General features: G+C 44.6%; 1 protein-coding gene across 1 annotated transcript in view; it reads left to right on the forward strand.

Annotated features, from left to right (window-relative positions):
- DNAH6 (dynein axonemal heavy chain 6) overlaps window positions 1–12,053 on the forward strand; it is a 301,941-nt gene that overhangs the window by 206,773 nt on the left and 83,115 nt on the right. Inside the window, exons 58-60 of the mRNA XM_055400589.2 lie at window positions 1,157–1,337; window positions 3,229–3,408; window positions 8,144–8,377. Of these exons, the coding sequence (XP_055256564.2) occupies window positions 1,157–1,337; window positions 3,229–3,408; window positions 8,144–8,377 (595 nt within the window). The remainder of the gene's footprint in view (window positions 1–1,156; window positions 1,338–3,228; window positions 3,409–8,143; window positions 8,378–12,053) is intronic.

A 12,053-nucleotide genomic window follows, 5' to 3' on the forward strand; every position in this document is an offset into this window, starting at 1 on the left:
GCAGATGGGGAGGGAGGGGTGGGGAGAGCCGATTTCCTAATATTTTGTTCAGAAATTTTGACTTAAGAAAAAAGATTAGCTTTCAAATAGAAGGATGGGGGCAAGTGAGGGGAGACATCAGTTTGCATGTTTAGACTAGAGAAGCAAGAGGTATAGCCCCTTTATTCTTTTCTTTTTCTTTTGAGATTTATGTGTTATTCGGTGGACATTCTGAGGGCTTCAAGCCTGGGAGACAGGACTCTCAGATCACTCTGAGGGACTGCTCTGAAGAGGCAAGGAGGGGAGCCAGGATATACAAGAGTTTTTGCAACAGAGTAACCAAAAGATTGCTGTTAATTAAAGAAAACTTCCCTCTAAAAGGGCTTCCCTCATATCTTAGTTGGTAAAGAATCTGCCTGCAATGCAGGAAACTCAAGTTCGATTCCCGGGTCGGGAAGATCCCCTGGAGAAGGAAACGGCAATCCACTCCAATATTCTTGCCTGGAGAATCACATGGACAGAGGAGCCTGGCAGGCTACAGTCCATGGGTTGCAAGAGTCGGACACACCTAAGCGACTAAACCACCACCACCAAAGAAAACTGGGTTAAGTCAAGTTAAGGAATCTAGTGCTTTTCTATGTATGCGAAGATGCAAGAATCTGGGCTCCCTGAAATCACTCCTTTGATATGCACCTTAGCTATCTGGGGCCAGCATCCTGTGCTTTCTCATCATGAATAAAGCCCCCTTTTTAGATGCAACCAAGAATTGTTTCAGAGAGGTGGTGGGATTTCATGAGTCTCCCTTCTTAGTAGGAAAAGAAGGTTCCAGGCACCGTTTTCAGCTTGGGACAAGCAACCGTTAGAAACAGAAATTGAATGATTAGAGAAATGAAGCACTGAGCAGATTTTCCTAAGAGAAGATGAGCAGAAGCCGTGGGAACTATGGTCAGGTGCAGGTCTCTGAGATCTAAGATAAAGAATTAAAATGTATATGTAATGCAGCGAATAGTCACTGGGGACACCCAGCAGAAGAGGGGCCTATGCACTAGGATTTGGCTGGTAGCATTATTATTCAGGTAAGTAGTATTCAGGATACAAAAAATGAGAAATTCGGAAAGAAAAATAGAACCCTAGAGCCCTGAGAAAGATGTAACTTAGGGATTCACTTTGGCACCAGTGATGTTGTGCGACTCGAGAAGCCTGAGTTGGAAGAACAAAGGATCAAGCTCATCGTGAGGATCAACACTGATAAAAACCAACTGAAAGCTATTGAAGAGAAAATCCTGAAAATGCTCTTCACATCTGAGGGAAATATTCTGGACAATGAAGAACTCATTGACACACTCCAGGATTCAAAGGCAAGTCAAATATTTTTATTATTTATAAACAGTGTGTTACTTCAAAAGATATAGCTGCACCCTTTAAAGGTCCTGCCAGTTTTTTGTGTGTTTTTTTTGAGTTTTTTTTTTTTTATTGGAGGCTAATTATTTTACAATATTATATTGGTTGGTTTTACCATACATTGACATGAATCCACCCCGGGTGTACATGAGCTCCCCTTCCTGAACCCCCCTCCCACCTCCCTCCTCCCCTTATCCTCCCTCTGGGTCATCCCCGCATACCAGCCCCGAGCATCCTGTAACATGCATCGACCCTGAACTGGTGAATCATTTCACATATGATAATATACATGTTTCAATGCCATTCTCCCAAACCATCCCACCCTCACCCTCTCCCACAGAGTCCCAAAGACTGTTCTATACATCTGTGTCTCTTTTGTTGTCTCGTATACAAGGTTATCATTTGCATCTTTCTAAATTCCATATATTTGCGTTAGTATATTGTATTGGTGTTTTTCTTTCTGGCTTACTTCACTCTGTATAATAGGCTCTAGTTTCATCCACCTCATTAGAACTGGTTTAACTTCGTGGGGTCTTCATTGCTGTGCATGGGCTTTCTCTAGTTTCGCGAGTGGGGACTTCTCTCCAGTATCTTATCATCTATATCTGTAAACTAGTTTCTGTTTGCAAGGCGTTGCCTTGAAGACATCCTTCCTATAGAGCAGAGACATCATTATTGTACAGTAGAAACCAACACAACATTGTAAAGCAATTTTCTTCCAATTAAAAATAAATTTAAAAATGTTCTTTTTTTAATAGAGTCAGGATTGATTGCTCCCGGGCTGCACTTACTGCCACTTCCTGCCTATAGTTCATAGGTGAGCAGTTCCGTAGTGATTGCTCATGGTCCCTGCCCTAGACCCTGTGACTTCAAGACAGAGGATTTCCCAACCTAGGGATGTCCACACCCGAAGAAGATGAGAGAGTGGTGAACAGAACAGGGACAGACAGCAATAGGGAAAGGCAGAGAGCCTGAAGGAGACAGAGAAGCGAATCTTGGAAACCCCACTGGCCAGAAGGCGCCCCAGAGCCACAAACCCAAAAGACAGAAAACCAAGAGAGCAGCGAGAGACCTTGACAACATCTCTAGCTTACTTAGGATTACGCTGTTATTGTTTGGTCACTAAGTCATGTCTGACTCTTTGTGACCCCTTGGACTGTAGGTCACCAGGCTCCTCTGTCTGAAGCCCCAGGCAAGAATACTGGCGTGAACTGCCATTTCCTCTTCCAGGGGATCTTCCCAACCAAGGGACTGAACCAGCCTCTCCTGCATTGGCAGGCAGATTCTTTAACACTGAGCCAGTAACCCTTCTCAAACAACAGCTTCTACCCCCGCGTTTCCATGTATGTACACCTGGAGTACCAGGAAAAGAGAGAGAACATTAGATTTCCTTGATCTTCCAGAGTGGGAAGTGGTACCACTGCCTTCCGGGCTCTCTCCACCCCCTCTCATGAACAGTTTCATGGATATCCTTTCTCCCTCCTATCTCCTTTCATTACAGGAACCCTGGATCACTTGAGGACTGCTCATGATGAAGCCAGGAAGCAATTGGGTGTTAGTGTTTCCATTTCAGAAGGCACCCGGGTTCCAGGCTCAGAGAAATTCTGCTGCACTTCTCCCCCAGTCTCCTGCATTGCCTATTTTCTTCTACCCATCCCTAACTCTGCCTGGAAAAGAGGTCAGCTCAGTTAGAAGGAGGTCTCTGAGTCATGTGTCTGGGGAGCCTCCTTATTATAATCATGAATTCGTCATCTTCTTTCTTTCCTAGACCTAACTGGATATGTTACCCAAATCCGACCATTTTTTGGAAGCACATCCTCAAGGACTTGTTTTCTTATGTTTATTCAGATCACTTCCGGTGCCATTAAAGTCAGACTGAAGGAAGCTGAGTCTACTGAACAGATGATCAACATCGCTCGTGAGAAGTATCGTCCTGTGGCCACTCAAGGCTCTGTTATGTACTTTGTCATTGCAAGCCTCTCAGAAATAGATCCCATGTATCAGTACTCACTAAAATATTTTAAACAGGTAAGTGCCTGGTTGTTGTTGTTAAAGAAATGTATCAGTGCCTCATGAGCGAAATGGAGAAGGGCATGGCAACCCACTCCAGTAGTCTTGCCTGGAGAATCCCATGGACGGAGTGGCCTGGTGGGCTATCATCCATAGGGTCACAAAGAGTCGGACATGACTGAAGTGATTTTCACTTCCACTTCAGAGCAAAGAGGCTATTTCTGACCCTCCATAAAAATAAGTGAGGACTTCCTTGGTGGTCCAGTGGTTAAGACTCTGTATTCCCAATGCAAGGGACATGGGTTCAATCCCTGGTCAGGGAACTAAGGTCCCCTCAGGCTGCAAAGTCTGCCCCCCCCAAAAAATGACACAGTATGGCTACCAAGTAGGCAAGGGAAGGGTGGGATGAATTGGAAGATTGAGATTGACATATACACACGATTGACACTATGTATAAAATAGATAATTAATGAGAACCTATTGTATAGCACAGGGAACTCTATTCAGTGTTCTGTGGTGACCTAAATGGGAAGGAAATCCAAAAAAGAGGGGATATATGAATGCTTATGACTGATTCACTTCACTCTACAGCAAGAAACTAACACAACAGTGTAAAGAAACTATACTCCAATAACAGTTAATTTTAAAAATGATGTTGAAATATTCAGACAATTTTTATACACTAGACCAAGCTTGGTTTTTCCTCTCGATGTCTTGTTTAGTCCCCTTGGTATGGTTAGGGGGCTGGCAGCAATAGAAGCTGCAGGAGAGAATGGTAATGAACTGAGAGAAATAGGAGGCACGTTGTATAGGCACACCTGGGCTCTCTTCCAGCAAGATGTGCATCTGTTGTAGCAGCCTTTGCAAGTCATTTCCACTTGTTCCTAATGGCAGGGTTGCTGTTCTCACAGGGGGTTGCCGTCTCCCCCTTTACTTGGTGGATATTAAACCAAGCTTCCCAGGTAGCACAGTGGTAAATAATCCACCTGCCAAGGGACAAGATTCAAGAGACACAGGTTCGATCTCTGGGTCAGGAAAATCCCCTGGGGAAGGAAATGGCTCCCTACTCCAGTATTCTTGCCTGGGAAATCTCATGGACAGAGAAGCCTGGCAGGGGTCACCATGGGGTGACAAAAAGTTGGACATGATTGAGCACAGACATACACACACACACAAATATTAGACTAAGCAAGGTAAGGAGAAGTAAATCCTTTCATTCCACCTAAATGACTCCGATAATGCTTTTCTCATCCTGGGTGTTTTGCAATTCATGCTTTTCAAGGTTTTTGTTTTTCATTTTACTCTGCCTCAGAGCTTGAGGGATCTTAGTTCCCCTACCAGGGATTGAACCCAGGCTCTCAGCAGTGAAAGCACTGAATCCTAACCACTAGACAACCAAGGAATTTCCATGCTTTTCAAGATTTTAAAATCTCCTTCGAGCAATAAAAATGAAGATGCTCTGAAAATATGTTGGACTGACAGAAAAAAAAAAAAATTGTAGGATGGATCATCAAAACACTGGAATTTTGCAGTTTAGAAGGGAAACTAGAAGCCCAAAACACAACCTCAGGTGACAGCCCTGGCCAAGACATCCTCTACCAAACCATCCATAAATCCGTTTCATACTGAAATCATTTAGGGTGTGTCAGGATTCACTACGCTTTATTTGAGCACCAAACTTACCACCTCTTCACTGAACTTTAAACTCTGCCTCTTGTCAGGTTGTTAAAAAACACCCAATCCTATTTTCTTCTGAGTGTGTTAACATAACAATTCCATTATTCTTTGTTGACCAAACTCTCCCAATTCTCTAGAATAAGGGTATGCCTCCTTGAAGCTCTTAAAAAAAATACAATTTTTATTGAAGTAGAGTTGATTTACAGTATTGTGTTAGTTTCAGGTGTTTATCAAAATAAGTCAGTTATACATACACATATTTTTGTTTTGTTTGTTCAGTCTTTAAGTCATGTCCAACTCTTTGCAACCCCATGGACTGCAGAACATCAGGCTTCCCTGTCCTTCACTGTCTCACAGAGTTTGCTCAAACTCATGTCCATTGAGTCAGTGATGCCATTCAACCATCTCATCCTCTGTCGCCCACTTCTCCTCTTGCCCTCATCTTTCCCAGCATCAGGATCTTCTCCAATGAGTTAGCTCTTCACATCAGGTGGCCAAAGTACTGGAGCTTCAGCTTCAGCATCAGTCCTTCTAATGAACATTCAGGGTTGATTTCCTTTAGGATTGACTGGTTTCATCTCTTTGCAGTCCAAGGGACTCTCAAGAGTCTTCTCTAGATTCTTTTCCCATGTAAGTCATGACAGGGTATTGAGTAGAGCTCCCTGGGCTTTTAATTTTATGGAATGGAGGTTTGTCTTTTGGTGAGGAGCCTGAGAGTCAGCTCTTGTACTCCATCCTGTTGGCAGAAGAAATGGATACATCAAGGCCTGCGCAAGGGCTGTGCAGCATTTTTAGGGGCAAGTGAAGCACACTTCTTGACTCTGATCTGCCTTGGTCCTCAGCTGGCTTCCAGCAACTAGTCACCTTTGATCTACCTGATCTCCCCACGAACAATGCATCTTGACCCCTCTGCTGCTGCTGCTGCTAAGTCGCTTCAGTCGTGTCCGATTCTGTGCGACCCCATAAATGGCAGCCCACCAGGTTCCCCCGTCCCTGGGATTCTTCAGGCAAGAACACAAGAGTGGGTTGCCATTTGCTTCTCCAATGCATGAAAGTGAAAAATGAAAGTGAAGTTGCTCAGTTGTGTCCGACTCTTAGCGACCCCATGGACTGCAGCCTACCAGGCTCCTCCGTCCATGGGATTTTCCAGGAGTACTGGAGTGGGTTGCCATTGCCTTCTCCATCTTGACCCTTCTAAAGGTGACCAAAAGATTGGGCATCCTGACCTCACCTCACATCGTTGCCCTTTGTGCTGTGGATCCTCAAGGCTGAAGCCACATGGATGGCCCTCCCCAGTTACCACTGCAAGATGCCCTTGCCCACGACTTTCAGGCAAGCCCATCAGTTCAGGTTCTGCTCAGCTTTATCACACAGCGTGAGACCCTTGGGAATTTTTGGATCTTCTCTCCCCCATCCCCTTGTGCAACTTGGAAGTGGCAGGAAATGGGTGGGGCTGCTTCTGTCCCTCTCACTTGAAACCTCAATGCCAGCATCTCTGCTGCCTTCCTGATATTCTTGTAATGTGTGTAGGGCATCTTTTGGGAAGTAGACCTGTCCCAGAATTTCTACGTGAGAAGCAGGGTGGAAGTTTCCTTTAAAATTGAGAGTGTGTGCTCAGTCGTGTCCAAGTCCTTGCCACCCCATGGACTACAGCCCGCCAGGCTTCTCTGTCTGTGGAATTTCCCAGGCAATACTGGAATGGGTTGCCATTTCCTTCTCCTGGGGATCTTCCTGACCCAAAGATCAAATACATCTCCTACATCTCCTACATTGGCAAGCAGATCCTTTACCATTGAGCCACCCAGGAAGCCCCCTTTAAAACTGGTTTCTCTTAAATTTCAAAGAAAAGTCTTGCACATTCTTCCCACACACGAAGAATTATCTTGTGGAAATGTCAAGAAGAGGATGTGACCCTGACATCCTACCCCGCTAAAAACATGCAACCCAGAATGGGGCTTGAACTTATGGTCTTTTAACTGAGATCAGGCCTGGTCTCAGGGCTTAATGAAGCTCATTTTTGATGTCTTATCACAGAAAGAATTCAGTGATAGACAAGGTGATAGGTAAGAAGTGAATGTACTTAGAGAGAAACATACTCCACAGACACAGTGTGAACCATCTCAAAAGACCAGACTGGCCCCAGGATATGGGGATATCATTTTTTATAGGTGTGGGTAATTTCATGAGTGGGAGGAGTATTCCAGCTATTATGGGGAAGGGGTGGATTTTCTAGGAACTGGGCCACTGCCCACATTTTGACATTTATGGTCAACCTTGGAATTGTCAGCTTCCCTGATAGCTCAATTGGTAAAGAATCCACCTGCCATGCAAGAGAAGGGATAGACTATTCATTGCAGTATTCTTGGGCTTCCCTAGTGGCTAAGCTGGTAAAGAATCTGCCTGCAATGCGGGAGACCTGGGTTCAATCCCTGGGTTGGGAAGACCCCCTGGAAAAGGGAAAGGCTACCCACTCCAGTATTGTGGCCTGGAGAATTCAGAGTCGGACACAACTGAGTGACTTTCACCTGGAATTGTCATGGCACCTGTGGGTGTGTCATTTAGCTTGCTGATGTATTACAATGAGGCTCAAGGTCTAGGGAAAGTCAACTAATCCGCCATCTTGAACCTATTTGATTCTAATAAGTTTATGTTGTGTCCTCGGGCTATGTCATTGTTTTAAAGGTTGTGCCCTGCCCCCTTCTCTCCTGTTTCACTTAGACCTCTCATCCAAAGTGATTATCAAGTGTGATTTGAGGATATGAGAAACTGGTTTTGCCAGCTCACCTTCATTTTCCATTTTCTGTCCCGCTTCAAGATGATCCCTACAGAATAGTCAAGAATTTGTCATTAATCCATTTCTGGAAAATGGGGACAGGAAAAGGAACGCACACAACGCTACATATAAATGTGTCAATTGGGGATGAATCCTGGACGTTGTCATTGTACACTGTTCACCTTCTGTGCTGCTACACATTTAGTTACTGAATTTGGGGGAGTCCGGGTGAAGAGCGGGGATTTTTTTTTCCTTCACAACATTGAATTAAATCAGAGACACTGATAGAGTTCTCTGTCACAGTTGTTCAACACAACAATTGAGACGTCTGAAAGGACAGATGATCTACAGCAGCGCATGGAAATACTACTGGAACAGACTCTCCTAACTGCTTATGTCAATGTGTCAAGAGGACTTTTTGAACAACATAAACTTATCTACAGCTTTATGCTCTGTGTTGAGATCATGCGTCAGCAAGGAAGATTAACTGAAGCTGAATGGAATTTCTTTCTCCGAGGTTCTGCAGGACTGGAAAAGGTACCTGTTTCAAGTTTAGGCAGTGAATGTTATTAGATAGAGCTCATAAGCACCTAGCAATGCTCCACAGTGACTCTGGTAACTGAAAGTTTTACCTTCATCTGTGTAGCCCACTGGGAGTCTGGGACCCAGGCTATAACTTAGTCCTGTCTTTAGTAGCTGTGTAGTGACTATAACATTTGACCTCTTTATGCAGCAGTGTCCTCACCTATAGAAAAGGGATGTTGGAAGTAACCAGTGAGCTAGCATATGGTGAAGCCAAATCCACCCTGACACCAAGTTAAATCTTGGAGACTGAGTTTTGGGTGAAATACAAAAAAATAACTTTATTGCTTTCCAGACAGAGGGGACCACAGTGAACTAACACTCTGTGTCCCAACCTAGAGGGGGTAGTGAGGAGTTTTAGAGTAATGGTTCAAAGAGGGTGTGATCAGCTTGTGAACATTCTTCTGAATGGTTGGTGGTGAGGTAAGTGGGAGTCAGCGTCATCAGCCTCTGGTTCCAACCCTCCTGGTGTCTCCATGTTTGTGGGCAGCCTACCATCATTAACATTTAACTTCTCCCACCTGGTGGGAGTTTCAGTATCTGCAAAACACCTCAAAAATACTGCTATGTATATCCCTTGAAGGGGAACCAGACTTTGCCCCAAGGCTGCACTATTGTTTCTTGACTGTTTCCCCCTTGTCTCCACATTGCCTCCCTTCCCTTATTAGCAGCTGATTGAACCTGCTTCTTGCTGACAAAGGTCTGTCTAGTCAAAGTTTTGGTTTTTCCAAAGTCACATATGGATGTGAGAGTTGGACCATAAAGAAAGCTGAGTGCCAAAGAACTGATGCTTTTGAACTGTGGTGTTGGAGAAGACTCTTGAAGAGTCCCTTGGACAGCAAGGAGATCCAACCAGTCCATCCTAAATGAAATCAGTCCTGAATATTCATTGGAAGAACTGATGCTGAGGCTGAAGCTCCAATACTTTGACCACCTGATACAAAGAACTGACTCATTAGAAAAGACCCTGATGCTGGGAAAGATCTCCTCCTGAAGGCAGGAGGAGAAGGGGATGAGATGGTTGGATGGCATCACAGACTCAATAGACATGAGCTTGTGCAAGCTCCAAGAGTTGGTGATGGACAGGGAAGCCTGGCATGCTGTAGTCCACGGGGTCGCAAAGAGTTGGACATGACTGAGTGACTGAACTGAAGTGAACTGAACCTACTTATTGGAACTCATGGAAGGTTATGGAGGCTGAATGAAGCCTATTTCCTGTAATCAAGAAATGAGGGACACAGAAAGGTTTTGGGCCTATGAGACCCAAGGGTCCTGCTTGGTTTCGATGGGAACGTTTTGAAAAGTTGACCATTTACAAATGGGAGAGTTAAAATCCAGTAAAAGTAGTAATTCACAGATATGACCATAGTGTTTGTGAAGTCATGATCCTCTCTTGCCTGGACACATCCTTCATTATAAAACATGGGGAAGAATAGAACTTGCTTGTTGCCTTCTGTAATAACATAATATTTGTCTAACTTGCTCCAGTCCCTCTAACTGGCCTAACCCACCCACATACCACAGACCTGGTCTCTCACAGAACAGAAGCACAGCCACCCGACCCTTGCCTACCATCCAGCCCAACTCTAAACTCTTGGCTTTGTTCTGTCCATCTCAAGCCCTGCCCTTGGCCCCTACAGACCTGGCACCTGCATGAGCTTGCCAGTATTTGAGCCTAAATGTATCACTGGGACATTGGACTTCATGCTTTTGTTTGACCGAGCACTCTGAGTCAAGCCCAGGCAAGACCTCTCCACCCAACAGTTCTGCTTCCCTGACCCTCACCCACCCTGAATACATATGTATTCTATTAATCCTTTCCTAACACTGTTTTCTTGCCTTTTCCTACTGTTCATGGGGTTCTCAAGTCAAAAATACTGGGGTGGTTTGCCATTCCCATTCCATGTTTTGTTAGACTAAAGGTCCATATAGTCAAAGCTGTAGTTTTTCCAGTAGTCATATTCCGATGTGAGAGTTGGACCATAAAGAAGACTGAGCACTGAAGAACTGATGCTTTCAAGCTGTGGTGTTGGAGAAGACTCTTGACAGCAAGAGTCCTTAGACAGCAAGGAGACAAAACCAGTCAATCGTAAAGGAAATCAACCCTGAATATTCATTGGAAGAACTGATGCTGAAGCTGAGGCTCCAATACTTTGGCCACATGATGCAAAGAGCCGACTCATTTGGAAAAGACCCTGATGCTGGGAAAGACTGAAGGCAAAAAGGAGAAGAGGGCAGCAGAGGTTAGATGGCATCAGTGACTCAATGGACGTGAATTTGAGCATATTCTGGGAGTTAGTGAAAGACAAGGAAGCCTGGCATGCTGCAGCCCATGGGCTGCAAAGAGTCAGACATGACTTACCAAAGGAACAGCAATATTCAGACCAGGCAAATCTGTAGAGATAGAAAGCTTTCAAAGTTTAGTTCCCAAGCAATCAATTTTCAAAGAACTAGTTTTAGCTGTTTAGGGCTGGAGGGCATGGGAAGGTGGGAGGGAAATTGCTAAACACATCATGGTTTTGTGTGTGTGTGTGAGGAGATGAAATATTCTATAATATTCTAAAATTGACTGGGGTCATGGTTACAAAAACTGTGAATTTACACAAAATACACAGGATTGTATGCTTTAATGGATGAATTCCATGGTATGTGTATTGTATCTCAATAAGCTATTTTAGGGCTTCCCAGGTGTCTCAGAGGTAAAGATCCCACCTGCCAATGCAGGAGACATGGGTTTTATCCCTGAGTCAAGAAGATCCCCTGGTGAAGGAAATGGCAGCCCATGCCAGTATTCTTGTCTGGAGAACCCCATGGACAGAGGAGCCTGACAGGCTGTAGTCCATGGGGTCGCAAAGAGTTGGACATGACTAAGCCACTTAGCATGCATGCAAAGCTATTTTAAAATGTAATATAAAGCCTCCTTACCTGCCTCCTGAGAAATCTGTATGCACATCAAGAAGCAAAGGTAGAACTAGACATGGAGCAACAGACTGGTTCCAAATCTGGAAAGGAGTACGTCAAGGCTGTATATTGTCACCCTCCTTATTTAACTTTTATGCAGAGTACATCATGAGAAATGCCAGGCTGGATGAAGCACAAGCTGGAATCAAGATTGCCAGGAGAAATATCATAACCTCAAATATGCAGATGACACCACCCTTATGACAGAAAGCAAAGAGGAACTAAAGAGCCTCTTGATGAAAGTGAAAAAGAGTGAAAAAGCTGGCTTAAAACTCAAGCATTCAAAAAACAAAGATCATGGCATCCAGCCCCATTCAGTTCAGTTGTTCAGTCATATCCGACTCTGCGACCCCATGAACCGCAGCATGGCAGGCCTCCCTGTCCATCACCAATTTCTGGAGTTCACCCAAACTCATGTCCATTGAGACGGTGATGCCATCCAACCATCTCATCCTTTGTTGTCCCCTTCTCCTCCTGCCCTCAATCTTTCCTAGCATCAGGGTCTTTTCAAATGAGTCAGCTTTTTGCATCAGGTGGCCAAAGTACTGGAGTTTCAGCCTCAACATCAGTCCTTCCAATGAACACCCAGGACTGATCTCCTTTAGGATGGACTGGTTGGATTTCCTTGCAGTCCAAGGGATTCTCAAGAGTCTTCTCCAACACCGAGTTC

Source organism: Moschus berezovskii, chromosome 11 (assembly GCF_049115385.1).
Source record: "Moschus berezovskii isolate FMDL1 chromosome 11, NW_MosBer_1.0, whole genome shotgun sequence".
Classification (NCBI taxonomy): Eukaryota; Metazoa; Chordata; class Mammalia; order Artiodactyla; family Moschidae; genus Moschus; species Moschus berezovskii.